Source organism: Penicillium cataractarum (genome assembly GCF_028827025.1).
Source record: "Penicillium cataractarum strain IBT 29864 chromosome Unknown utg000004l, whole genome shotgun sequence".
Lineage (NCBI taxonomy): Eukaryota > Fungi > Ascomycota > Eurotiomycetes > Eurotiales > Aspergillaceae > Penicillium > Penicillium cataractarum.
This window is the reverse complement of record NW_026622740.1, coordinates 1,847,006-1,874,550: the sequence shown is the minus strand read 5'-3', so window position 1 is coordinate 1,874,550 and position 27,545 is coordinate 1,847,006. Positions and strand designations below refer to the sequence as shown.

The 27,545-nt window shown below is 50.4% G+C and overlaps 7 protein-coding genes across 7 annotated transcripts; 3 read left to right on the top strand and 4 right to left on the bottom strand.

The window, feature by feature from the left end:
* Positions 1 to 842: 842 nt before the first annotated feature.
* On the top strand, positions 843 to 3,357 carry N7496_005229 (uncharacterized protein; the record flags this gene model as incomplete). Its single annotated transcript, XM_056698158.1, has 3 exons — positions 843 to 969; positions 1,020 to 2,658; positions 2,847 to 3,357. The coding sequence occupies 3 exons, from the start codon at positions 843 to 845 to the stop codon at positions 3,355 to 3,357; spliced, it is 2,277 nt and encodes a 758-aa protein (XP_056556683.1).
* Positions 3,358 to 4,732: 1,375 nt separating this feature from the next.
* On the bottom strand, positions 4,733 to 7,019 carry N7496_005228 (uncharacterized protein; the record flags this gene model as incomplete). The annotated part of the gene is made up of 2 exons (XM_056698157.1): positions 4,733 to 5,159; positions 5,212 to 7,019. 2 exons carry the CDS (start codon positions 7,017 to 7,019, stop codon positions 4,733 to 4,735), a joined length of 2,235 nt encoding a protein of 744 aa, XP_056556682.1.
* A 1,267-nt stretch (positions 7,020 to 8,286) lies between these two features.
* On the top strand, positions 8,287 to 9,741 carry N7496_005227 (RPAP1 family protein; the record flags this gene model as incomplete). Its single annotated transcript, XM_056698156.1, has 1 exon — positions 8,287 to 9,741. One exon carries the CDS (start codon positions 8,287 to 8,289, stop codon positions 9,739 to 9,741), a length of 1,455 nt encoding a protein of 484 aa, XP_056556681.1.
* Positions 9,742 to 10,033: 292 nt separating this feature from the next.
* Positions 10,034 to 16,330, bottom strand: N7496_005226 (anaphase promoting complex subunit 1; the record flags this gene model as incomplete). The annotated part of the gene is made up of 1 exon (XM_056698155.1): positions 10,034 to 16,330. The coding sequence occupies one exon, from the start codon at positions 16,328 to 16,330 to the stop codon at positions 10,034 to 10,036; it is 6,297 nt and encodes a 2,098-aa protein (XP_056556680.1).
* A 448-nt stretch (positions 16,331 to 16,778) lies between these two features.
* On the top strand, positions 16,779 to 18,817 carry N7496_005225 (uncharacterized protein; the record flags this gene model as incomplete). Its single annotated transcript, XM_056698154.1, has 2 exons — positions 16,779 to 16,837; positions 16,912 to 18,817. 2 exons carry the CDS (start codon positions 16,779 to 16,781, stop codon positions 18,815 to 18,817), a joined length of 1,965 nt encoding a protein of 654 aa, XP_056556679.1.
* Positions 18,818 to 20,551: 1,734 nt separating this feature from the next.
* Positions 20,552 to 22,651, bottom strand: N7496_005224 (kinesin light chain 1; the record flags this gene model as incomplete). Its single annotated transcript, XM_056698153.1, has 1 exon — positions 20,552 to 22,651. One exon carries the CDS (start codon positions 22,649 to 22,651, stop codon positions 20,552 to 20,554), a length of 2,100 nt encoding a protein of 699 aa, XP_056556678.1.
* A 4,145-nt stretch (positions 22,652 to 26,796) lies between these two features.
* On the bottom strand, positions 26,797 to 27,533 carry N7496_005223 (GNAT family N-acetyltransferase; the record flags this gene model as incomplete). Its single annotated transcript, XM_056698152.1, has 3 exons — positions 26,797 to 27,059; positions 27,119 to 27,200; positions 27,258 to 27,533. 3 exons carry the CDS (start codon positions 27,531 to 27,533, stop codon positions 26,797 to 26,799), a joined length of 621 nt encoding a protein of 206 aa, XP_056556677.1.
* Positions 27,534 to 27,545: the final 12 nt, after the last annotated feature.

Genomic DNA, 27,545 nt, shown 5'->3' with positions numbered 1-27,545 from the left:
TCATCCTTTTGAAACGAAACTCTTATGGCGATGATCCGATCAGAATGTGGTTTGCATATGCACATGAATTTTTTGCGCCCGTTGTCATCTTGTTCATTCCCCCTGTGATTTGTCTCAAAATCAGATATTCTCTGTTTTGATGTGACCTTTATCTGATTTTCATCATACCTGTTGTTCTGGGTAGCCCACTCGGTCTCAACTTTCCTGTCCCTGGCAACTTTATACGGAAAGCAATGACAGGCTGAGCATGTTCCCGATTCCTCCTCTACCCTTGGGGTTTATATCATTCCCTTTTCTTCCCATTTCATTGCCTTTTTCACTTCTATTCCCCCAGCCCGTGGACTCCTTTTTTACTTCTTCACCTTTCTCTTTCCAATTCCCTTCTTTCCAATGATTTGACTTGATTCATGGCAACGACAATCACGACCGTGCCCCTTTCCATCCACATTTTCTTTTTCCTTTCCCCCCAACTCTACTTCATTTGTTTCTACTCTTCTCTTGCTCAGATATGTTTCAGCATGAACCGGCGTACATAAATGCAAGTTTTTTGATGATACTACACTTTAACACTAATTCATGGTAAACCGGCTCCCGAAATGGCCACTTTAGACGCCTATTTAAGCTCCCTTCTTACTAAACTCTTAGTGATTGTAATCCACCAACGATGCACCCTTGAACAGTCACCTGATGGCGGGGTGAGTGAGCGCTAAAATGGTAAACACTAGGTCTTCAGCTCTTGGATGAAGTCTTTCCCACAAACACAATCTGGCTGCGCGATATCACCCGAGATAGAAAGAACGTATAGCTAGATGGCTACGACTGAGCACTTGGCACGAAGCCAAATGGCTAGGCCTCTCCAGGACCGGACTGTGAATCGATCATCTGCCTCGTTCGATGGTAGCAACAACTCGGGGCTTCAAGTAGGGCAAAACAATGGCACCATCCATACGCATCACTATCATCAGACCGGTAAGCCTGGGAAAGCCACCGCTTTATGTATTTACTAACTGTAGCCTTAGATGATTCGAAAGCAGAAAATCGAAACTGCATTCGGGCCTTACATGCGACTGATCCCCGCCTTGATAAAGCTCGGATCGAGTCTACCAAGGGTGGATTGCTTGAAGACGCGTACAACTGGGTTCTTGACAATGATGAATTCAAAAGATGGTGCCATGAGCAGGAGAGTCAACTTCTTTGGGTCAAGGGTGATCCTGGCAAGGGGAAAACTATGCTCATGTGTGGAGGTATAAACGAATTGAGCAAGTCTGCTCCGGTTTCAGAGATCACTGTCGTCTATTTCTTCTGCCAGGCAGGAAATGACCGAATCAACCATGGTACTGCTGTTCTCCGCGGCTTGATCTTCATGTTCGTTGAAAAACATCCAGGTCTTATCTCCCATGTGCGGCGCGAGTATGACACTGCCGAGGCACAGGCCTTTGAGGGTCCAAATACCTGGGAGGCACTGTTGAGGACGACATATTTGATAATTGACGCCCTGGACGAATGCACTTTAGAATTGGGTCGTCCTCTTGATGTCATTGTTGATCAATCATGCTTGTATCCGAATGTTAAATGGCTCGTCTCAAGCCGCAATCGGCCGTCCATTGAACAGGCCCTTGAAACAGCACCCCGAAAAGCAAGGCTCTGGCTTGAGATTAACGAGGCTTCTATCTCTAACGCCGTTGCTTCTTTTATCCACTTCAAGGTTGAGATCTTGAAGAGCAAAAAGAAAAACTTCTCTGACGATATCCGCGATGCTGTTTCTCAGCACCTGTTAGCAAATGCACAAGGGACCTTCCTTTGGGCGGCCTTGGTCTGTGAGGAACTTGCCAACTATAAAGTTTTAACACGGTATATTCGAAAGAAGTTGGTAGAGTATCCTCCTGGCCTTGATCCGCTCTATCACGGAATGTTGAAGCAGATAGGCGACAGTGACGATGCTGAGCTCTGCAGGTCCATACTCGGGATTATTACGACAGTATATCGACCAATTACATTGGAAGAGCTAAGTTCTTGCATTGAAATGCCCGAGGATGTCGAGCTTTGTGACCTTGAAGAGATACTAGGGCTCTGTGGCTCGTTCCTTACTCTTCGAGGATCTACAATCTCTCTAGTTCATCAATCCGCCAAAGATTTCCTTCGTCGAAAAGCAGTTCATGAGATATTTCCCCGCGGAGAAGAATTTGTGCATTACTCCATCTTCTCAAGGTCGTTAGACGCGATGGCCGAAACGCTTCGACGTGACATTTATAATCTAGTGTTTCCTGGATATCATTCCGATCTTCTCGCGTCAGGCTCAGAAGATTGCATGATCAAGATTTGGAATGCCCGCAACGGGCAATGCCTCAGGAGCCTAGAAGGACATTTGTATAAAGTCTGTGCAATCACTTTATCTCATGATTCTCAACTTCTCGCGTCCTCTTCATACGACCACACCAGCAAAATCTGGGAATTGAAGAGTGGAAAATGTCTTCAGACCCTTGATCATCAATTCCCAGTTCGCACAGTTGCCTTATCCCTCAATTCTCGGATCCTCGCCTCAAGCTGTCGGCTCCATAAGCCCGGCTCTTTCGGATCTAGAGACCATACTATCAAGCTGTGGGACACTAGCAGATGGAAATGCCTTCAGACTCTGAACGGCCATACCAAATCCGTAGAGTCAGTCACTTTCTCCCGTGATTCCAGACTTCTCGCATCAGGCTCAGGTGATAATACTATCAAGCTATGGGATACTAGCAGCGGCCAGTGCTTCCATACTTTCCAAGGTCATCACTTACTTGTCAATTCGGTCGTCTTCTCGCATGATTCCAAACTGCTCGCCTCGGCTTCAATGATCACAACATCAGGATATGGGATACCAGTAGTAGGCAAAAACCCCATGAATTTGACAACAATGTCGGTGAAAGCGAGTTGTATCTTAGCCACGATTCCACCCTCCTCGCTTCGGCTCCCGATCCTTTGCTTTCCACAGGTCTCATCAAGATATGGGACGTTCAAAACCAAAAGTGCATTCTGAATATCAATATTCAGGAGCCAATACGCTCCTTGATATTCTCGCGGAATCTCAAACTTATCGCAACATATTCAAATAAGAAGATGGTGCGTGTGTGGGATGTCCGCAGTGGGGAATGCAGGCAAGATTTCAGCTCTTCCCAGGACGTGAAAGAATTCTTCTTGGCGAACCCGGATTTCGAACTATTTGATGGCACTGCTGCCTCCTCTACATTTCCCGTTGATGAGTTGCCTACCTTTTCGTCGACTGATGACTCTTTTACTCGGGGCTTTCGCGTTGATCCCCGTTGTGAATATATCGCTTGGAACCATGAAGAAGTGCTATGGTTGCCACCAGAGTATTGACCGTCTTCAGGGCAACGGCTAGTGATCTCAGGGTCAACCATGTGTTACATTTGTGTTTCTGGAAAAGTGCTTTTTTTTTAACTTTGATTCCACTGTGTTGCCAAATGCTTTGTGTTTGTGATCCTAGATTTATACGACTGATTGAACAATGATGATATGTCTCTCTCTCTTATCAATAGGGTTAGTCTATCGTGCTGGTGACCTAGGTATATTAAGAAACCAGCAAATCACCATCGCATAATTTTGAGGCGTCTCCGGCTGTATCTTACCATGAAAGATCGCCAGGTTGAAGTTTGGATATGCTGGCCAGTGTAATCAGATCCTATTCCAGAGCCCAAACATCAAATGTTGCGATTCGCACCCGGTCCTGCTAACCTAACAGGCCAAAAGACCTAAAATGCCAGAAGGCTGTGTTCTGACGTGGTCGAGATCGATATAAGTAGCGTATATAACGTTAGGGTGGACGAGGTCCTAATATTCAAGGGTAAGGCTACTGCCACCTGGAGATTTCCCGTGCGCTCCTCCTCCTAGATCTCTGCCCGACGGGCTATATTTTCCAAGCTAAGCCTATCATGAGTATATGGAAGTGTCTATTGAGATGTCTATTGAGATATCTTTTAGGAAGGTCTTTTAAGTTATCTTCCCGGATAGCCCACATGATATCTCTCGATCTAAGCAGGTAACTATCTTTAAAAGTATGACTACATAATAAGTTGATTTTGAAGTTTAGTCAAGATTCTAAACCTACCATGAAACTCCACTATATAGTATACTACGAATTGTTATCTCAGGCAGAATTCTAAGGCCTTAGGGGGTGGCAGCAGCCTCGCTCATATTCAACCAATGCTCTAGGCCGAGGTCCATTCACTGCTCCTTAGAACCCATTCTGTCGACGGAGATGGATTGTGAGTTACATCTACGCACGTCTACTTCCAAACTAAAAAGGGAACACCCATTTACACAGCACCAAAAGATCATCATCAAACATCAGACATGGAATACGTATGAGAAAACTTCTCTCTCATATAGATACAAAACGCAAATGAATGCAACCCATAAGTCCTAAAACCTGGGTAATTCCATCATCCACCTTACAAAGCTCAGACAAAACATAGAGCAAGATAAAAGGTACCTTCCCCGGAGACACGGTGATGTTGGAGTGTACCGGGAAAGGACGAATCGACAACGCAGTATAATCACTCTTGACGCCTAGCCAGCCATTATTAATGAAGTAGCAAGGGAAGCGAGATGACCAAGTAAAAAACAAGAATATGAATAGCAAAAAAGACACACGCCCGACACCGTATAAAACCCTGACCAGACCACGGACACAACATGGATTGAATCATGAAATTACCCAGCACACTCGACACGTTCATTTCATGACTGGTTCCGGTCCGGCAAGTGGACTCGGACCCGGTGCTGGGGCAATATTTCCCGTATGACCTTGTGGGCTGGGAGCAGGTGCGATGTCCAGCATCGACATCACGGAGTTCTTCCCACCACGAGAGGATGAACCGCCACGACCTGCTGAACCGCCGCCACGACCACCTCGGCCTTCGTGGGAAGTTGAGGCCGACGTGCCAGCGCGATCGGTGTGCTTATCCGAGGCGTCAGCTTTCTTTGCACCGCGACCACGGCGTGAAATTCCACCACGTGAGCCCGGACCACGAAGTGGCAGGCCGGTCTCCTGAGAAATGGGGACCGCAGCGGCGATTGGAACGTGGGGGTGAGAAGCGAGCGAACGGGTTCGACCTGTTCCTCGGCCACGACCACGACCTCGTTTGATGGTACCGTCCGCACTGTATAATCATTAGTATGGGTAGAATAGCAGAGGAGAATTGCAGTACGTACCGTTCCACCTGAACCTTTTCGCCCTCCGGCACAAGGGGACCGCTATACACAAAGAACCCGTCTTTACTAGCGGCAGCCTGTTCCTGCCACGCCATCTCACTGTCGTCAACGAAGGGATCGTCGCGATCATACTCCTCAACCTTCTTTCGGCGCTTCTTCTTTCCCTCACTAGCCTCCGACTGGACGCCATTCGTGCCGGTGCCAGCACCGCCCATGGAAATATCGCCGTCTAGATCACTGTCGCGATCGACATCAAGACTCAGATCTTCGTCCGCGCTCTCGCCGGCCGAGATACCCTTGAGACCCTTATCATTGCGCTCCAGCGCCGCACCAGCAGCGGCTACACGCGCGAGACGGTCCTTGTGTGCAGCTAAGCGTGGATGCAGCGCTGCAAAGCCATACTGCTCTTCCGCAAGCTGCGCAAAATTGACAATCTGGTTACCCTTTTGCAAGGGCACGTGCACAATGATATTCGGTGCGCTGCGCGTGTCGGACTTGGACGATTCATCGACCCCACCAAAGAGCGCATTCGTGATCAGCCCTGATCCTTGAGGGATCTTAGGTGCTTCCTTGGCTGCGCGAGCGGGTTTGGGAGAGGCTGCTTTCGAAGAAGGAGCAGTAGCCGTACCCTTTTCTTTCTTCGCCGACGCAGCTGGCTCTTTGGAGTCAATTTCCATGGCGTCGGGCTGCTGGACTGGCCGCTGAGGCGTGGCCACTTGAGCTGGAGGCTCAACATGCTTTTGAGATTGGACATGGGATTGCGATTGTGCCGGCGGTTGCTGTTGCAGAGCTGGTGGCGATAGCTCGAGTTGAGGTGGCTGCGAATGAACGGGGCGCTGTTCACTATAGGGAGTATAGTGAGAGGTAGTATGCGATAGCTGTTGAGGGGTATGAACAGCTCCGTGAGAGGGAGAGGCAGGAATCGGGGAGGGAGCTAGCGCATGATGTGTAGGTGTATGCGCTATAGGAGGCGGCGCTGGGGAGGACACGGCCGAGACATGAGCGGAGGAGGAGCGAGGCGGCTGAGCATAGCTGGGTTGTGTGTGAGAGGGAGGGTCGATGATACTGGAGATCGCAGGCGAAGCACTAGCGCGATAACTAGCTCGCGGTGAGACAGTTTGCGGAGGACTATACGCTGGCGCTGGCGAGGGGTTGTCAAACGCTGAGCGAATTGGGTCGAAATTACGACCACTAGTACGTGGAGGCGCGGGTGCTGGAGCCGGAGCGGGCGCTGGGGGTGGTTGGGTCTCTTGGAGGGGCGGAGGTTGCGATTGGGGTCGCGACGGGTAGTCTGGTGTAATAGTGTATCGAGGGTCCGCGGGGGAAGGGCGCGGACTAAGCTTGTAAGATGTAGAAGGTGTAGGTTGAGGAGGAGTTGGAGCTGCCTGTGGAGGGGGACTGGGATCGGCTGGAGGAGCTGGAGGAGTTGGGGCAGGCGGCGTTGGAGCTGAAGGAGGAGCGGCTGCGGGTGTGGGCGTTGGCGTGGGAGCGGCAGCAGCAGCAGGAGGAGGAGCAGTAGGAGGAGCGGTCTCGTCACCCGATTGCTCTAGCTTAGGCTTCTTCCGCGAAGCAGCCGTTGCAGAGGACTTTTCACGAGGACGACGAGGGGCACGAGTAGGTTTTTCCTTTTCCTTCTCTTTCTCCTTGTCTTCCTTCTTCTTGGCTCGCGTGTCGGGGGTATTGGTGGCAGAGGTGGTGGTATCGTCGTCCTTCTTGCGACGCGACCGTCTGGCGGCAGAGGCACGTCTGGACCCAACCACCTCTACGGGCGCTTCTTCTTTCGGCATGCCCGATTCCTCCGTGGACATGGCAGTCAATGAGAAATTGATGGAAGATGTATAGAATTCCAGTCGATGAGAAGTTCTGAATTAGGGCATAGGCATCGAGGTTCAGTTGGGGAGGTGGAGGGTGTAGTGGTGGGTGGGTGGATGTGTTGGCAGGTTGCCAAGTTGGTGGTATCACCAGAAGAAAAGTCGGGGGGAAATCCAGAAAATAAGAAACTCGATCAACCGAATTGGGGGGGGGGGGAAAGAGAAGAAACGACGCGGGTGCGGAGACAGGAACACGAAAATAGAGATGGCCAGATGATTCGGGCCGAGAAAATAAGAAAGAGGAGATGGAAATGAAGGGAGGGGGAGATGGATGAAGAGGAGAGAGTGAGAGAAGAGAAAAGAAGAGGAAGAGGAATGGGATTGAGGAGGGAAAAGGAAAAGGAAAAGGGAAAAGGGTTAGGAAAGGGGAAAGAACAAGGAGCGTTAGTTTTTGGGAGTTCCAAGTTGGATTTGTATTTGCTGGGAGGATTTCCGGTTGATATGCTGCTGTATGTACTGGTTATATTATTTGATATGATATCAGACGAGATTATCGATGGAATATTAGTTCCTATACAGGTATGTTCCACGTAGAGACAAAGATATAACCTATCCGATCTTATTCCTAGTCTAATCCCCCCCCATTCTACGCAAGACTGGATTCTGATGCACTTCCCATGTTCTCCGATGCGCGCGGATCTGGCGTTAGTGGAGATTCCCTGGCGCATTTGAATTTGACTCTGCTCCAAGGACCGCGGAGTTATCTAGCTTCGTCTAGGAGACATAGGGTCTTCTTTTACTAACCGTCGACATTCTCACTATTTATTCTAATCTATATATAATCTATCTGATACATATTCAATCACACAGTATTCCCTTTCCTACTCTATCATTAGAAAGATTAGCCGGGTACAGTCACCCTGGCCAGGTCTAAACATGTCTTGTCTAATGACCCACCCAGGGATAATCTGACATATTCCAAGTCACACAAGGACAAATTATTCTTTTGCATCCAACTACCCACCTCAATAATAATTCCATTACTTCTGTATTTATACAAGAACTCTCGATAGTCCCTCAGAATCCCAAAAGTATGCAAATCCACTTTGGCAGTAAAACACTTCCTCTTTGGGACTAGATCTCCCGCTCATCTGCCACTAACCCCATTGGGTTAGTCTCTGCAACCCCGTTTTAGCCTTTTGAGCCGCAGGCCCCGCGCTGACATAACTTGCATCTTTTTCTCTCCAACCCGTCCACAACAACCATGGCGTTTCGAGGCGAACGGTTCGTCGTCGACCTGGACGATGACACTATTACCGTCCCCAGTGATCCCGTCCCATCCCCCTTCTCTCTGATCGGCGAGATTCGTGAACGAGAGCCCACCGCCGCCACACCGCCTGCCCCGGCACCGCCTTCGTCCGCCTCGTCGACCGGGTTCCCCGCGCACCGCCGTCGCAATAAGACCCCCTCCTTTAAAGAGCGACGAGCTGAGCAGAAAGCAGCAGCGAGTGTGCCTCCTGCTTCGTTGAACAATCCACCCACGATTCAAGATGACAAGCGCGCGATCGGGGAGGAGAACAGACGCCATCTGGCGTCCATGTCAGAGGCACAGATACAGCGGGAGCGGGAAGAGCTGATGGAATCGATGGACCCGGGACTATTGGAACGATTCTTGCGACGAGCTCGCATTGACGAAGATGATAAAACCCACTCTGAGACACCCAAAGCTGCACTCACACCGGCACCGGCGTCGACAGAGGAAGAGCCAGCGGAATCCAAGCCCCAGAAATCAGTCTCCTTCGACATTCCTCCCCCAACATCAACCACAGCACGAGCACAGCCCTCACAAAAACCTTCTTCCAAACCATCAAAATCACCAGCCAACGACGATCGCGCCCCAACCCACCCACCAAAAGACCTCCTCCCCGCCTCCGAAAACCCCCCCATCATGGACCCCGCCGTCATCGAAACCTTCCACTTCCCCCGCCCGAAACAACCCATGCCAGTCCTAGACCCCTCATCGCCCGATTTCCTCACAGACCTCCAGTCCCACTACTTCCCCGAAATGACCACTGACCCCGCAGCCCTCTCCTGGCTGCGCCCCCCATCCAGCGACCCCGAAGACCCGGATTCAATCTCCCCATATCACCCCGCCAGCAGCGCGGTCTCGATGTCCCCCTCTGAGATCCGATTCTCGCTCCGCGGGACGATTCTCGGACCTTCGACTTCGTTGACGTTGCCTACGACGCTGGGCTTGCATCATCATGGTAATGATCCGCAGGCAGCGGGGTATACGATCCCGGAGCTGGCGATCTTGTCGCGGTCTACGTTCGCGGCGCAGCGGTGCATTGCGTGGCAGGTTTTGGGTCGGATTTTGTTCCGGCTGGGCAAGGGGGAATTCGGGGAGCGTGGGGGTCAATTATCCGAGGGATTGTGGTTTGTGATTGAGAAGGAGGGGGTTGTGGGTGGGATGTTGGCGGAAGCAGAGGGTGTTTCTGGACAGGATCGAGTTCGTGGAAAGGGGGACAATGGAAAGAAGGAGGAGGGTGAAGAGGAGAAGAAAGAGGGTGACAAGGATCGTCCGGCACTGCCTGTTGCATCTGGAATTGGACGGCATGCGAGTGCAGCTGCTTGGGCGATGGAAAGTGTATGGTTATGGCAGAAGGGTGGAGGAGGAGATCGAGGACTCCTTAAGCAGGGTCAGACTCGACCCCGGTAGTATATTGACAGTCTTGGATATATACGAGTAAATATTTCCATACTATGGAACGATCAATCTCATTATCATATCCACTAGTGTAGAAGTTCTACAGAAGGAGCTTCTCGTCGATGCTACAATATGGATAATCTCTACGATCCATTACAAGAGACCAGTAAAGGTAAAGTTGCATGCATTATCATGGATATCATATCATACAAAAACACGCTTGTACCACACCAAAGCGAGGCCAGTTTCACCAGACGAATTCGCCAAAGGAAGAATAATCAAATCACCACCACCCGTCATCACCTTAAGCAGCACCAACCACGGTCTCCCCAGTATCCTCACTCTGCACCCCCCAAATCTGCCACTTAGCCTCCTCCACGAAATCCCTCCTCAACCACAATCCAGACGTCTGATTCTGAGTCTGTGACTGCTGCCCAGCAGCCAATGTTTCCCGCTCATCACCAGCCTGCACACGATCCAGCCAATCAAACAAGAGACGAAGTTGCCAGACACGGTCACGCACTTCGTCAGGGTCTGCGCCGCGACCGCGCGCAGCTTGGATGATATTGCGGACTGTGTGGGCGAGAGCAAGGCGGGTGTCGACGGCAGATGTACGTAGCCATGGCGGCGCGGTGACGAGCTGCGTGTTGATGCGGGTTGAGGGGGTTGGGAAGGATGATGGTAGCACGAGGGAGCGTTCGCGGATGTCCAGCCCCTGGAGAGATGGGAGGGTGAATATCCAGTCCCAGGGAGACTGGGAGGGTGTTGCGGCCGTGGCCAGCGAGCCGGAGAGCAGGGCAGTGTGGTTGGGCCGTGTTGAGGGCGGGAGACCCTTTGCTGGGTTCGCGCCTGCGGCTGCAGATGCTGGGAGAATATCTTGCGCTTCACTGAGACCGGTGAGTGTCGAGGCGAAGATGGAGGTCGAGGCATCCGAGGGGCTGTAGGTAGCCTTGCGGCGCAGGTAGACGGATGGGTCGCCCTGGCGGAATTTATTGCGAAGGGCATCGTCTTGGCTAAAGTCCAGCACGAGAGGCCAATGGTCGGGACCACGGACTTCAATACGGCATATTTCACTTGGATCGGGGAGAAGGCAAGGAGCGGTGAGGGTACGCATCGACCCGCCGTCCGAAGTAATGGTGATAGGGATAGAGATGGGTCGGCGGGTGTCGAGATCTCGAGGCACGAGACAACGTGGCTCTGCGGCGAGTACCCAGAGGTGGCGGAAGGCTTGGAGATGGCATTTGTTGTCGAGAACGGTGGTAGGGAAGATAGGATAGAAGGCGCACAGAAGTGCCGCCACGCCTAAGTCGGACGTGCCTAGGGTATAGCTGCCGCCTCCAAGGAAGAGCATGCCAATGGCCATATGGGCGGCCATGTGGCTGCCGTAGGGTGTATCGGCATCGACTCTCCCATGGAGAGCACGCAGTCGCCGGAATAAAGCCAAATCACCGGTGCCAGCCATAACAGCTGCCGCAGACAAAGACACGATATCTTGACAGTTCCTAACTGAATTACGTGCAAGTCTGGCATCATAGTTGAGCACCGGAAGACGTGAGATGCGAATGAACTGGTCCAGGTAGAAGAGCAGAAGATCGCGGGCTTGAGAGTTACCCGAGCCGGCAAATCGAAGACCCAGAGCAAAACAAAGGCCGGCGAGGATGTTGAAGAAAGGCATGTCCTCACTCTGCAATTGGGTCACACCTCCAAGACGAGCCCTTCGTTGGTACACCTTTGGCAGACTGGCATTGATCCACTTGGTCTCCGGCTTGATGCTGTCCCACATGATAAGATGGCGGGCCAGAGTCCGCAGAAGGAAGAGATCAGGACGGACATAGTCAAAGCGAACGGTAGTATCGGGGATATCGATCTTCTGAGCCAAGACCTGATCATTTGTCTTCATGAAGATGATAGCCAATGCAATTGTCGCACCAGCAGTGGCACGGTCCAGCACATGGGCGAGATCAACGTGTTTGGTGCCCACGGCGATGGATAATAGACGTTCAACAATGTGCATGTCCCGCATGCCGCGCAAGTCTTTGCCCTTGGCGAGATTAATAATGCCTAGGGCAAATCCTGCAGCTAGGCGGTATCCTTCATCTCGCAAGTCTTCTTGAGATCCGGACTGCTCATCCTCTTCGGTGGTTTCAATCTCTGAGAGCATGACCTCACTCATGCGCCGGTGTTGGGAACCACAGTAGAGCAAGCCAATTCCCATGATACCGGCAGTTTGAGTCAGGGATGACAAGTTCAACTCAGCGGCACCCATCGGCAGCATCCTCGAGACATGAACAGATAGAAGCCGGGTGATCAAGGTGTCCATGGTACCTAGATACGAGGCTGAAAGACCGACCAGAAGGCCAATAGAGGTCATGGTATGCTTGGGAGTCAAGTACTTGAAAGCGACCCATTTTGCCAAGTTTTTGAGGTGGCCATTCAGACCGAGAGCGAGCAAGAAACCAGCATGCCGATTGGTAAGCTCTTGGGGCTTGTTGAACAGGATCCACGAAGTGTCAATTCCCTTGGATGCCTTGGAGATAGCCAACCCGGTAGAAACGCCGTTGTGGAAAAAGGCCCAGCAAACCTTTTCCTCGGTGAATGCACTTCTTTCGGCACTCACGGTGACATTAGATGGCTTCATCACGCACTGCAAAGAGAAGGACGGGATGGGAAGCTTTTCAGTCAGTAACGGCAGGCGGCCACTGAACAAGAGCATACCACGACCTGCAGGCGTGGACAATGTGCGGAATGAGACAAGCTGCACGATCTCCTTTTGAGCTTCAAGAAGGTCGGAATCCGTCCACTCTGGCTCGGGAACACAGTCTGCCACGGGTGCTTTTGACTGATTCAGGAGTCGGGTTGCCTCTAAGTAACGCTTGTCCTCACGGAAGACGAGTTTAGTAACAGAGTGGCGATCAGCCTCCGCGGAGGCCTCGAAGGCGTTGGTGGCATCAGCTTCCAATGCGGAAATGCTGATGTGGTGGAAATCACGTAGGGCGTCATGCGAGACTACTGGTTGTTGGGGTGGAGCAAATGATTTCGCCTGCACTGGGTTCATTGACATGTACAGGTCTTCTCGGTCAATGAGCTCCAGAAGTGTGGCATTCCACGAGGTCGACGCCTCATTTTGGCATTGCATGACGGCCTCGTACAACGGGGCGCTGACGCCTTCCGGGAACGTGTCGATGATGCTCTTGGTCAATCCCCAGCGATGAAGGAGCTGAATCTTCTCCAAGGGTGTCGACACACGATGAACGTCAGAAAGGAAACCAGTCAACGCAAGCGATCTGGGCGTGATGCTGAAACACTCTTTCCAAATTCGGCCCTTCCTAGGGGCCCGATCAGAAGCGTTTACAATATCCAAAAGAGTGAGGAATGGCGATGGAGATTGGCGCGTAGCTTCGAGGAGGAAAGCAAATATAGACGGAGGCGGGAATGGTTCACCAGGGACATTGAGCTGAGTGATACGGGTATCTTCAAACTGCCAGCGTTCCATACTGGCCATCTCAGTACCAAAGTAGGAGTCTTCACTCCATTTCCAGGTCTCCCAGCCTAACCAACCACCCAGCTGTGCAAGGATAGGGGCGAGCAGGCCCAGAGGCTGCTGAGACTCTTCGGTGTCGGATGTGGAAAGCTTCTGCTCTTCTCGTAGGAGATGAAGGCCGACGAGGATTGTACCTAATGCTGTACATCTCGTGTTCTCGGCAAAGGCCCCAGAAATGGGCAAATATCCGTCACGGCCTGTCGCTCTTGATCCCACGGGGCTCTGTAGGAATTCGCGACTTAGAGAGAGACATCGAAGTAGGTATGAGTTGTGGCGATAGGTTGACCGGCTTGCATTTGGCTGTTCGTTTTTTGGCGTACGGGTTGCTTCCCGCGTCGCCAAGTCTGCGATTGCATCTTGTTCAACAATCCAGCCCCAAGCACTGCTGTTCATCCATGGTGCGACAACCCCAGATGCTCCCGACTCCAGGTCAAGCATGGCTTCCCAGCTTTCCAAGTCAATATAGCTGCCGCTGCTCGACCGTAGAAGTCCCTTCTTTCGGCGCGTTCGTCTGGCTGGAGTCTGAGGTGGAGGTTGTTTAATGAAGGGCACGGCCAGAGAGAAGAGAACGATGACAATGGCGGTCCATTCAATGTCATTCTCGACATCCTCTCTCCCTTGAAGCCACTTGACGACCTCCCACCAGGCCACCAGCATGCCATCTCCAGCTTTTTCGGTATTACGAAGAACGAACTTGCAGATCTTGAGGATTTTCCTGACAAGTTCATTGCGAGGTTCCATGTGGATTTGCAGTCTATGGCGCTGCTTTTCCGTATCAATCAAGTCGACCTTTCCTCGCGAGCAACTATGGTCAAATGCGTTGAATTCGAGATCGGGGTCTGCCATGACTCGATTGACGCCGCTTTCTCTCGGGCGGTTCACAAGCTTGTTGGCGGAGACTCCGTGAGGCTCAAAAAGCTGCAGTGGACGAGGAATATCGATCTTGGCCGGACTACCCCAAAGAGTCTGCAGAGACAATTCTCGCTGGCCATTTTCAAGGACAGTCAACGTGAGAATCCGCGAAATCTCGCCATCTGTGACACTGCATGCATCCCAAACGTTGGGAATGTGCTGTACACCAGTTGCGTGAACCAATAACGGACGTCTTTCTGCTGTTTTGCTCTTTTTGGCCATCCTTCGGCTTTTTGACGTAGCCACTCGCTCTGCTCTCAAGTTCATAATCGTCATGTTCCGAGAGTCTTGATCCACAATGCAGATTGCCACAGATCTGACATTTCCATTCTGAGCACTGGTATAATCAGACGAGGCTAGCGTACAGACTCTCAGATGGCGAGACGATACGTGTTGGATAGATCCGCGGAAACTGCCAGAAAACATAGCAGAGAAACTCTCTACCTTGGACAGTAAAAGCTCTTCTGGCAAGCCCGATGCTGATTCACGAAGGGCAATATTGTCGAATCCCTCGGATAGACCACCGTTGTTGAGCTCTTCCAGTAGCCTGTCCACCGGAACATCCACGAAACTTCCTGCGGTGCTGTAAACAGAACCCGTTGCAGGAGGGAGAGAGGCACGGGGGTTGAAACCAAAGCTCCCTCGGGCACTTGCAGCTCCGATAGATTGTCGAAATCCGCCATGATGAGGCGCAGCGTTGGATTGGCTACCCGTAGCAAGGTCGGAGAAGGTAATACGATCTTGACTAGTGGCGAGATCTGTCCGGGCAAGTAGAGAGCTAACTCTTCGAGATGTTTTGAGTGGCACACCGACGTCTCCGAAATCCTGGGCAACTCTGGAGACCAAGTCGTCCTCGGCATCAGCTTTGATTTCAGGTTGCTGAGAAGAGGCCCAGTTTTCAGTCCACGGTCCAAAGCTTTCGCGACCAGCAGGTGGACGAGCAGCTGGCGTGGTTGCACCAGTGTTCATTCCAAAGTGCGAGCTTCGCCTCTTAGAACGCGTGCCTTCAGTGTGCCGGCGAGACTTATCTTGAGTCGAGCCGTCAACGTCATCCTCTCTGTATCTTGCAGTCCAGACCGTGTATAGTCCGGTGTTGGCGTTCATAGTAAGAACTAGAATCAATGGGCCATTTGTCTCTCGTTGCCCTGGACTTGAGAGCTCGTCTTTGGGTGAAATGTACACAATTTCATCAGCAGGGTCTAGTACATCCAAGCCCGATGGTCGACGCCGCGTGGCACTGCTGATACTGCTCTGGAAACCCCGCGACGCTGGAGATGTCACCACCAAGCCCATTTCTGAATGAGGGTCCACGAGTGAAAAGACTCGGGGGAGGTCTGAGTTGGCATTGGCATCTGGACCCCATGTGGAACTATGGAGCGAGGGTAGCTTCAATGATAGTCTTTTTCCTTTGCTGGGAAGTAGTCGGGGTATTCCAGAAGACTGCGATGCGCCCGGGTCGAATAACGAGCCAGCAGTCATGAACGAATTGGGCGGCGCACTTAGATTCTGAGGTCTAGGGGCCTCGTCGGGAATTTTTCTTTGAAAGAGCAGGCCACGAGGAGTGGCAAACACAGATTCGACTTCAAATGGCAGTGGAATGGTGTGGCTGTTCCCCGTGACGAAGAAGATGTGTGCTTGGGATTTGAGGACCACGACTAGAGCTCGAGACAGCTTCTCGTTGGGCTGCTGCGGAGCAACTACTGCGACTCGAGCATCACCATGTAAATCCAACGTTGACTCCGAGCTTGCCAGAGTCGAGCTGCCTCCATTTCGCTTGTTTTGTCCTCCTGCCCGCGCAGTTGTTGCCGTGCCAGTCGTGCGATTCCGACTCGAAGCCGTGACGCCGGTACCTTCATGTATAGAGCGCTTGACATGTCCCACTGCAAACTGAGTGAACAGCGCATGTCGAATATCCTCCTTCTCTGGGTCCAATCGAAAGACTCGTTTGACGACGCCCGCACGAGACCATACCACGCAATGCTTTGTCCAAACCAGCTCGTCATCCGCCGGACCGGTCGTACCATTTTCGTCCACACACGTTGTCCATGTGTATTGATCTTCCGAGGGGTCTGATGGTAGGAATCCTTCCGTGACAAGGTATGAGACGGCTGAAGGCTCGTGCAGGCCGAGCGAACGAGTGGTGGCCATGGTGGGCTGAATTGTAGTAGCTTAACAACCAAGCTTGTGGTCGTAATGCGCCTTCACAAATAGTCTTCCGACGGCGCAGGCTGCTGAACAAGCCGTACCCATGTTCGAATTCGAGATTAATCCAGGACGTGCTGCCAGTACGGCATGTCGAATGGTTGCGGTGTTGGAAGTTTGGAAGACGCGCAGGAACGCGGAGAGAGATCGACCCGGCCGACTTTCTTTTGTTGCGGACCAAAACAACTCAACTTTGACTTCTCCTCCACTCAGCAACTACCACCACTACCTTTTTCCCAGCGCAACTTCTACTTCGCTACTAGTGATTTCTTTGAGAATTCTTGACTGATTAGGCCGAACCGCTGAGATCGAGCTTGTCAGTTAATTACGTCGTGCCACCCGGCGCGCCTGTGCTTAAAGGTCTCGTTTGCACGCCAGTCAGACCGTTTGCGCGATGCCCTCGTTTCCAGTTGAGCCGCTCGTGCGGCCCAGAGATGATGGCTTGCAACTTTGGTATTGATTCTTCCCATGTTCCTTCCACTGCGAGGGCCTTAATCAAGGCTAATATGATTTCGATGAATCTTTAGCTACCGACTCCCCCATCGCATCCATGCTGCCCAAGCCTACCCCTTGCGGTCACCCAACGGCTCTTCGATCATCGTTTATGGCTACGAGACTGGGTTGAAGATTGTATGGAGAGGAGGAAGGGAATTTTCGGCATTGAAGGAGGCCGCGCCCTCAACGCAGGCGAAGAGCGCAAAGAACGATGGCGATGATGCCGTAATGATCATCGACTCAGACGAAGAAGACGCACCCGCGGCGCCTACATCTCAAGAAGAGCCCACCTATGATTTCGCTACAGAGGAATCCGAAGTCGACCCTGCATTTCCGTTCGAACCGATCTTGCGTCAGATTGACATCCCCTTGGGAAGCCGTGTTCTTGACGTGGCAGTTCCCCGTGTGCTTCCCGAAGAGGCGCGTTCTCCTCTCGACCCTTTCCCAACCGTTGCGAAGGACACAATTTTTGTGGCGGCAGTCTGCTCAGATCTTTCAACTCGGGTTGTGACATTACCGCTTATGCCCCCCCACCCAGCTCAAAAGGATTCAAAGAGCTGGAAAATTCAAAAAGTCACACTCAATGGAGGTGTGACTCACCAAGATATCCCAAGGGGTGTCTCCTTGACATTCAGCTGCCAGGAGTCTGAGGATGAACAAGATCGTCGAAAGTCACGAAGCCGAGTTGAAGGATCTGGAAGATGGGACCTTCTAGTTGCCACACACTCGGCAGAGGGATCAGGCGCCCTCTTGATCCATCGGGTTCCTCTTTCAGAAGAGTCTTCTGGCAAAGATGTGCTTTATCGGCTAGTAGAAGAGGAGCTCGTCTCTCAACGGCGGACTTTGCCATCGCCCGCTCAGACCATTGCTTTCAACCCCTCTTCGTACCCTTCCGCGCGCCATTCGAGCCTATTGGTGGCGTTCCACAGTGGCTGCGTGAAAGTCTACTCGTGTTTTTCAGTTCAGAAAGCCGTTTCTAAGACTGGGCGACGTGGGTCAAACGCCCAGGACGAGTACGAAACCATCGACATGGAAGGCCGGTGGCTCATCAGTTTGTACCCGGGGTTTGAGCAAGGCCCGACTGGCCTGACTCGACGCAAGACCATCATCGATGCCGACTGGGTCTTGGGTGGACGAGCCATCATGGTTCTCTTGGCAGATGGTGAATGGGGGGTCTGGGATATCGAGGGTGCTGGCCCGGGAACGACAAAGGGCCCACTGCACCGCCAGTCAAATGTACAAGGTGTCACCGGAGGTTCCTTGACTACATATGCGGTCAGCGGCCGTATCGTGGCTCCCTTGGGCAACACTCAGTCGGACGCGGAGCAGCGATCTCGATTTGCTCCGATGACTCCGTCTACCAGACGGGTCCGTGAGGATACACTTCTCAAGGGATCGACGACTGCCCCCAGCCCCTCACTCCGTGGTCAGATCTCTGTCTGCCAGACCAACGTATCCCACGAGTTACCCGACGAGTCGATTCTTCTACGTCATGGTCAGCACAGCGCCGTGATTCCAAGCTTGCTATCTCTCTGGCGCAACGCAGTCAAGACCACCGGCACTTTTGACGCCTCGAACCGATGCCGCGTGACCCCATTCCAAGTCGTCAACTTGATGGGAGAGAACTTCCAAGCAATCGGCCATCTTCCCGCTCCAGCACGCCGTTCTCGAGCCGCCGAGTCACAGAAATTCGATATCCTCGTAGCCGCCGAGCACCAGATTGTTATTCTCGCTCCCCGGTTAACTGAGTCCGAAGACATCGCCGCAACAACTCAAGTCGCGAAGCAGGAAGTAGACGCAGAAGCAGACCAGATGATGCTGCGACGGGGTGAATTGGACGTGGAGGGTATGGGCCGTCTCCTGAACGGCATGGCAAGCGGCGCTGGGTCTCTACGAGTGGGCGGAAGCCCGGTGAAGCGAGCTCGCATCTTCACTTAAATGTGGCGAAGGGGCATCAGGCATCGCCACCATAGATGATACCCATGCACCAACGGGAAAAATATTATATTAACCTATTTCATCCCACTTCATTATCCAGCTTACTCCATCTTTCTTCTTCTCCTAGGAATCCCACCCATTCGCGCTGTAAGGTGGAGCGCAAGGCGAGGACCATGCCTTGAAATTCCTTTCTCCGGAAAGTGAATAAGCTCTGTATCGGATGCGATATATCAAACTACAACCATCAATCTACAGGGAAGCTTCATGCTTCTAGCCATGGGACATGAACATTTCATGTCCTCGCGATATACATGTTATGTTGCGGCGCCTGTGTTTGACATCCCGGATTCACCTGCTTCTCTGGCTATCCTCCATGATTCCCGCCGATCTGTCCGTCCAGACGATCTACATCGGTGGGCGTGGGTGGTAGTCCGGGGAGCGGGCCGGGTGTTGAATATAGTGCGCGAATTGGCGGCGATGGGACATTATGTGTGATTATCCTTATGGATATTAGTCTAATAGAATAAGGATCATACGTAGAGAGATATCACTAGGGCTCTATAGTTGGACAAACCAAAAAAATCCCTAAAGATCTTTAGAAACACAAGAGATAGGAGTATCTCTGGCTAGACTTATCTCTTATTCCGAATTTTTGAACCACCACTATGCATAGACGTCGGATATACCATATTCCTACCTATTTATCATAATCCACAAGGTGACTATTACCCTATTAGCGCTACTTATAGTGACTAGTAGATACTACATAATATATTAATCGCTCTGTCTTTAAACCGTGAAGTAAAGTTATTATAATAAGTAATAATAGGACTATAAGTGACGTTTTAAGTAGATCGAGCTTAGTATCTACTAATACGTAACTTATATAGATAATATCCTAGTTATAGGAATAACCAGTATAAATATAATTAAATTAGTATCCTCCTATTATTAAACTACTAAGACCTAAGTTCTATTACAGCGAACGGACTGGCTTTCTTCCTTCTTAACTTAGATATATAACTTTACCTTATTAGGTATACCAAGGAAGCTAATAAAGTTATCTACGTCTCTATCTATTTTTATAGAGAAACTAGGATAATATTACGAAAGTAATCTTTATATCCTATATAATATTTAAAAAAAACCGAAGTAAATCTTTAGAGATATTGACGTTATAAGGATAATAGACAAATCAACCTGATTATCCAGCAGGTGCGGACCAACCTACGGGGTGACCTAGTCTGGGGTGAGGGCGTAATAGACAAAGTGACCGTATTGACCCTCTCACCTAGTGTCAGATACATCCTTATTGTTTCATGTCGATCTGGTTAAAACCGTGGTCTCTTCGCACTTGAATGTACCGTCAAATTCCAACGCAGGATTGGCCAAATCAATGACGAGGCTGACTTGAATGTCGCCTTGAGCCAAAGTACAGCTGTTTCCTTCTTGTCCACACACCCGCAAAGTCATGTTGATATTGGTTTATTTATCGAATGCAGCATAATAGGCGAAGGCAGGATGTAAGTTACTCCGATGGAATCTCACAGCAGAAAAGAAGACCTTGGAGATGCAACCCGTCTACGCAAGGAAGCAAAGAAACCGATGAAATCTTGATGATCTTGGTAGCTCTAGTGAAAGTAACCGATCTCAGGGGAGAGAAGACGGAGAAGGGAGATGAAAGGCCCTTCTATTGGACGAGTACAAAGCGGGAACCCCCTCAAGTCTTACTCGTTAGACAGGGAACTCTCCATCAAGCACGCATGCGTCAAATCCATCCTTCGCCATTTCCCACTCATCCAGCATCTGTGAATACGTTTTAGTGATCGGATGATTGATACCTAAAACCTTCCGACATCGTTGCACGCAGTCCTCCATCAAGTCGAGCGAGTGGAGCTCATACCCCAACTCATTCCTGACACTAGCCAAATTTGCCATTGAGGAGAAAGTCGTTATATGGTTGTCTCCGAGCACCTCTTTGGATAGCTCCAGAGACCTCGTGCAGATTTCTTCGGCTTCAAGAAGCATACCGTTTGCCTGGTAGGCATAACCCAGGTTACAGGAATAGGAAATAGTGTCTGAGTGCTTAGGCCCTAAGACCTCTTCTGCAAGATGCACGGCTTGTCTGTACAGCTCGATGGCACGTTCCCAGTCCTCATGATTGATTGAGATGTGAGCGAGATTGTTCATGCTGCGTAGCACACTTTGATCTCGATCTCCCTGTCGCCAGCGACGGAGGTCAAACACATGGCGAAATATGTCCTCTGCTTCCTTCCAACGCTCCTGTTCCGTGTAGGTGTATGCAAGAGACTCCATACTATTCAAGGTCGTGGGATTTTCAAGCCCCAAGTGGGACTGTCGGTATTCCACTATCTTCTTCCCCAGGACCTCGGCATCGTCCCACCGAGCCTGCCTCTGGTATATAGTCGAAAGCGTATTTATTCCATTAATGTAGCACGGGTGGTCATGTCCAAGAGCTTCCTTGGAATACTTGCATGCGCGCCCTTGCAACGTCTCTGCTGTCGAGAGTTTAGACTGATTGCTATACACTAGAGCGAGGTTGTTCATGCTGTTTAGTGTGCGGGCGTCTTGCTGCCCGAAAAGTTTCGTCCTGATCTGGAGAATTGTGTGCAATGGTTCTTCTGCGTCGCGGTACCGGCCATCAGTGTATAGGCAGAGTCCGTATTTTTCGAGAAGATCGACACGCTCTATGGAGATATTGTCTGTCGTTGTACGCATGAGGTAGTCCACGTGAGGGAGGTAGCACCTCCAAGATCCGAACAATTGACTTTGGCGCATGTGATCATCATGTTCAGGGAATATGGTATCAATGTGCTGTATAGCTTTGACCGTTGACCGAGTTAGCGCTTTGGCTTCCCGTAGCCAGTTTCGCATGGCTGCATGAACGAGAGGGTGGATGGTTAGACCTGGGATGGTGGTCCCCAAGTTAGACGTTGGAAGGTAAGTATAATTGACGAACGAATATGCGGATAATGTGCCAATTGCATCCATCAGTGCCTTTTTTGACTTTGAGGCAGGGAGGATGGATAACGGGATACCCTGTGTATATAGGCAAGACATGATCGACATATACTGCCCCGCGAGGCTGTCCACATTTTGGATCTTTTTGAAGGAAATAGTCCAGGTTGATGCAATGGCATTTGCCTGACCGGCATACCTCCCTTCATCCGGAAAGCTTTCGCTCAGAGTCTCCATTAGACTTTGCTCACTCCCGCTGAGAGAAGAGAGGTACTCTGCCACCGTCACCCCATTGGAATTGATGTACGTTGCAGCCTGGGTAATCGCAAGTGGCAAGCAATTGAGCTTTGTCACGAGTTGGCGAACGGAGCACCAGTCATAATCCACGGGCTTTGGATCAAAGATACGATGAGATAATAACGTTTCAGCCTCGCTCAAATCCAGCGCGGGGATGTTGTACACTCGTGACGATGCTGCATTCACAGCTATTTTGCGATTTCGCGTCGTGAGGAGCATCAATCCATTACCGTTCGTAGGAAGCCAGCTTTTCTCTGATGCCCAAGTATCCATATCATCCATGTTATCGATAATCAGTAACCAAGGTCCAAAACCTTCTTCCTCTAACTTCCTGCAGACAAGTTCCCTAGCCCTCGTACATTTATCCAGCGGAATTTCCAGCGTCTTACACAAGCCAAGCCATCCCTGCTCTATTGTTTCCGCACTGCTCGCAGAGATCCAGCATATTGAGAGTTGCGGGCGTTTTTCTCGCGCACGGTATGCCGCTTCTATTGCAATTTGTGTTTTCCCAACTCCGCCGAGGCCCGTTAACGCGACAGTGGTGACAGTGGTGCTCATTGTAATTCTCTTGATCAGCTCTGTAAGCTCATATTCCCTCCCGGTGAAGAACTCATTTCTTTGTAGGGGAACATTCCATCGTCGTTGCGGTTGGGAAATAAAACCACTCTGACTCAGCGGAGTGAAAGAAAGAAGCTCTTTAGCATATGCCGCTGCCATTGCCGCTGCATATCCTTGCCACACATTATTCTTATGCGTGTCAGCATAATCGGAAATACCTCTGATGACGAGGCAAGGGAGAAGGTCCATGATTCCCGCTGCTTCCATCTCAAAACAAAGGATGTGATGTCTTCGTGCGACTTCGTCGCGTGTCCAGCCGTGCTTCATAACCTTGTCCCCAGAAGCGATGAGACCATAGTGAACTAGCGGGTCTGTTGAAACCCTTGAAGAACGCGGAACAGTGCTTGTAGAGTCACATTTACCACGACAACTTGTTCCATCTGAAGATTTATGCTCATAAGTTGCTTCGAAAAGCAAATCGTTTTCCTCGCCAGGATATGTGAGATACGATGTTAGGGCTCGAGACTGAGATTTTTCCTTGGCTGAGTTTAGAATGGATAGCATCTGGCTACCATTGAGGCAATGTGCTGCCCTTAACTTAGCAAGAGTAGCGAGTAGGACCTGCGGCGGCTTATTCAGAGTACGGATACACTGTAACAGCCCGCCACTTTCTATCTTGCCCGACTCGTACGGTATGACGCCGCTAAAACCATCGGAAGGTGTGCTGACGACTACATCGCCAAGTCGGATATCTTTCTCGACACTAGGTACACCGCCGCCTATACCGATGAGGAGTCCGTATTGAATGCATGGAAACGCAAGGAGGAGGTTCTGGACTACTAGAGCCGCGGATACGGTGCCGTGTGTGCCCAACGGCAGGCATGTCATGACCAGATTGTGTTTGCAAATGCTTCCGACTGTAAATACACTCTGATCTTGACTGTTAGATTGGCTTAAGGCTGACGGAAGCTCGTGTTGTTCGTCGAGCATGAGTTTCGAGGCTGCAAGCTCGATCGGGAGTGCGCAGATCCATGCGACGGTGTAGTCATAGTGATGAAGGACTCGGTGCCCAGTCATTGAAGGTGGTCAACAGTATTTGATCTTCGATAAATGGCAGATTTTCAAAGGTCGGAGTGTTTAAGCAAGAAGAAATGATGCACGACGAGGGGGTTATGGGGGCTTATATACGTTAAACGACGGGCTGCAGCACCCGTGCCCGACTGATCATGCACCTGGCTTAGGTCATAAAATCCTACATCCCGTAAGGCTATCCACACTGGAAGACTGCCTTGCGCTTTGTTACAACCTTGCTGACCGTGAGTACTTATAAATCCTGTAGGTTTCACCGAGATGCTATTTGTGTTGCTAAGATCTCCTGCGATACACTGATTTATTTAATCATTTCTACAAATATACACCTCCGTCAGAAAGAGCCCGATGTTTTTGTATGTACCAAACTACACATATCAATGCATATTTTGAGGAAAGGTAGGTACAAGAAGTATGTTATCACCAGGATATATTACCAGCATCAACTCCGGGACAAGTCTTCACGGAAGAAATATCAGGGCACAGCCCAGGTCAAAATGGTTCGCGTTTCAGCGAAAAGTCATCATCAACTTGAATTGAAGAATCCCTGCCCAGGCAGCGACAACGATTCGCTCGCTATATTCATGTGGTCTAGGGCTTGTCTTTGGTGGAATTCGCGCCAGTTTTGTAACTTGTAGCGGAAGGCTTCGCTGGACGCCTTCTCGCCATCGCGGTGGTAGTTGCCTCTAGCTGACGGCTGTGCGGTACGTTAGCCAAAAATAAGATTTGTCATGTCCTTTGCAGGGCTACCTAGGTTCTAACTCACTCAGTAGACGGTCTCTGCTCTTTCCAAACTGGAGCTTTGCAAGAATTGATGGTATCGACTTTGTCATTCATCGATGCGGCTTTTTCCTGGGGATATTGATATCGATTCTGTTACTGGATTATGCTGTGCCATTTCCTTTCGTGTACCACAATGATCTGATTTATAGCACTGATACATGTTGCTCCATGACTACCTAGAATAGTTCCACGTTTAGCCCAGGACAAGTGACTCGATTAGGGCAAATCCGATAACCATAATGGTATATACGGCGAGTACAGCGTCAAAATCCGGTGACCTAAAAAAGAAAACCGGTATGCCCTCCAGACACCCAGGACAGAGAAAAATTGACCTGATATGAGTAACACTTCGGTGCTGGCATTGTAGCGAAGTGATGCTGAGTCTCATCAAGTCTTTCAGATGCTCTCCGTAACCCGCACGTAACCAAAACAGGCACACGGAGTAGCGACCAGATTTCCGGGGTGGGAACTTCTGGTATTATTAGTAGACACGGAGTCACTTGCTGGCACGTCTAGCACGCTGCGAGCGCCAGATATGCCAACCCTATTCCCTGACTAGTCCTATGGAGGAAATGCGGGATGCACCCCGAATATGTGTGACATAGGTAAGGTACCTACCTAGGTAAGATTGGGTTGCGTACCTAAGGCCATGTGGCGTGGGTAATGCCTTGCGAGAGCGAGTAGCATCGAGGCAGAGACCAGGCACCATAGCAATGCGCCTCTTTCAGGCGTGGTATTAAGCCTTTGGTGGCTTGGCCCCTGAAACCGATTACCGGAACAGGAAAATCGGTCGCCAGGCCGGATTATTGAATAGCTAGCTTCAAGGTGCGTCCTCCCGGACTTCACAGTGCACTGCGTTAAAGATTATCGGGTCTTCAGATGAGATACCTGTCATTCCAACCGAGGAACAAGCGAAATCGATGACAGGACTCAACATTCTTGAAAGTGATGTCTGTATCATCACGTGACCGCACGTGTGCTTAGGCCGTGGCATTAGGGCTTCTCTCCGTCGACAATCAAGTCCCATCTCTAGCTCTGGTATTTTCATTCATTGTGCATCCTCCGGCTCTTGGTTCGAGTACGATGAATCCATCGATGTCCAATTATAGTATGACTAACCAGCTGTGTTAGTACCCTCCACTTGTTAAGTCACGCTACAATTTACTTGTGGCTTTTAAGTCTCACCGTGACCCTTGATTTCATATTCCTAAGCCCTAAAGACAATGGTGCTTTTAGTGAAGCTGCTGCATCCAAACGCGCCATCATCAGTGGCTCAACAGGCTCTCAGAAATAAGTCTTCATAAAATCCAAGGCTGCATCTTGATTCTTCTTTCAATGCACTTCAGCGACCTCTTGTGTGTCGATTTGAGAATTGGATCACCAGCATAGAGAAGATCAGGTTGATACTGGACGACCAGTACTAGAGAACAAAATAGAGGCAGCCACACATGACATATCCACTACTTGAAACTCTGAAAGACACTTTCAGTAAGCCAGACCTTCTATCTAAGTGCCATTCCATCCTTTACACCATGTTTGAGATATTTGGAACTCCATTCAGTGCCTCGATTCATGTCAGAATCAGCTGTGGATTCAAAAGAATTTCTGCGACACAACCGAGCTTCGTTAATGTAGTCGACCAGAAAGATCCTAAGGTATGATAGAATTTGCAGATCAAGAGAGCTTAACGAGAATATATATAATTGTTAGTGCTGTTCTATATAGATTAGACACAAATTAGGCTAATGCTTATACACTCAACTATGGACCTAGGTCTCCCGGGTTCCCCTTCGGGCCACAGTTCTCACGCTACTGAGGTGTGGATTAAGTATGTGACTTCGGTGCCTCTTATTTCCCTTGATTATTCTATTCCTGTATCAGAATACGGGGCGCAAGTATAACTGTTATACAAGAGTTATTGGTCTATCTCGTCCCATTCTCCGTTGCGTTCTCAAATAAACCCCTGTCCTCTTTAACCAAAGACCCAGGCGCGCGGAACCAGAGCCGGCCAATTTTTTCACGTTTCCCGCCTACTTGAAAACGAAAGCTTCGTGATCTTGCGAGTCTTCCACTTGGCCACTTTACGGCCAAGAAATTGTCGAGAGGATGAGACGAAAGACTCAGCGAGGGATGAACAACAGCCGACCAAGCCAGAGAAACCGGGCATCCTTTGGTGTGCGATTGCTTACGCTTGTTCTCACATGGACAGGCAAAACTGTCTGCATTTGAATTCAGATATCCCACTATCAGCCAAGCTATCCCCCCAACCGCCATCACACGTCCACATGCCCAACAGGCAGCCTCTTCATTATCACAGTAGTACGAATACCAATTTCTGTGTCGTGCCTAGACAGATCAAAATCAATTTCTTGGATAGGCTCAAATCCAAATTTGCGATACAGCGAGAGCCCAGTTGACGCAGCCTCCAGGTACGTCACCAAACCGAGCGCATCTGCTCTTTTACATCCCCACTCCATGAGCGCACTAGCAGCCCCACGATGCTGATGTGCCGGATGGCAACATATCCCGGCCAAGTCTGAACAATCCATCAGAACGCAGGGATATAAGACGGATACAGTAATGGTAGAATCATACGTGCATGTTCTGCCCTTCCATACAGCCCCTCCTTCGCCTGGACAATTCTCCCGAAGTAATCCTTCACCGCGTCTGGATTACACTGGGGCCCGAATATATCAGGTAATTCATCCTTTGCAGGATATCGTATCCAACTCACAGCGTCGGTTGTGTAAAATTGCCACCGTGCATATGCGATGATCTCAGATGCTATGGGATCGACCAGTTTAACAAAGCTGAGGGCGGGGTCATCCCTGTCGTGGATCAGCCGTGATACTGAGCCCGCAAGAGCTTTCTCCGCTGAAGGATTGGTATTAGTGTACGGGAACAAGATCTTTTCGAGCTCCTGGTCTGAATCGGCATAGCATGCCAACTCGATCGTTGCTATGCGTAAAATATCGGCATCATAGTCAATCGGAAGGATGGTGAAGTTCATTGTGAAATATTC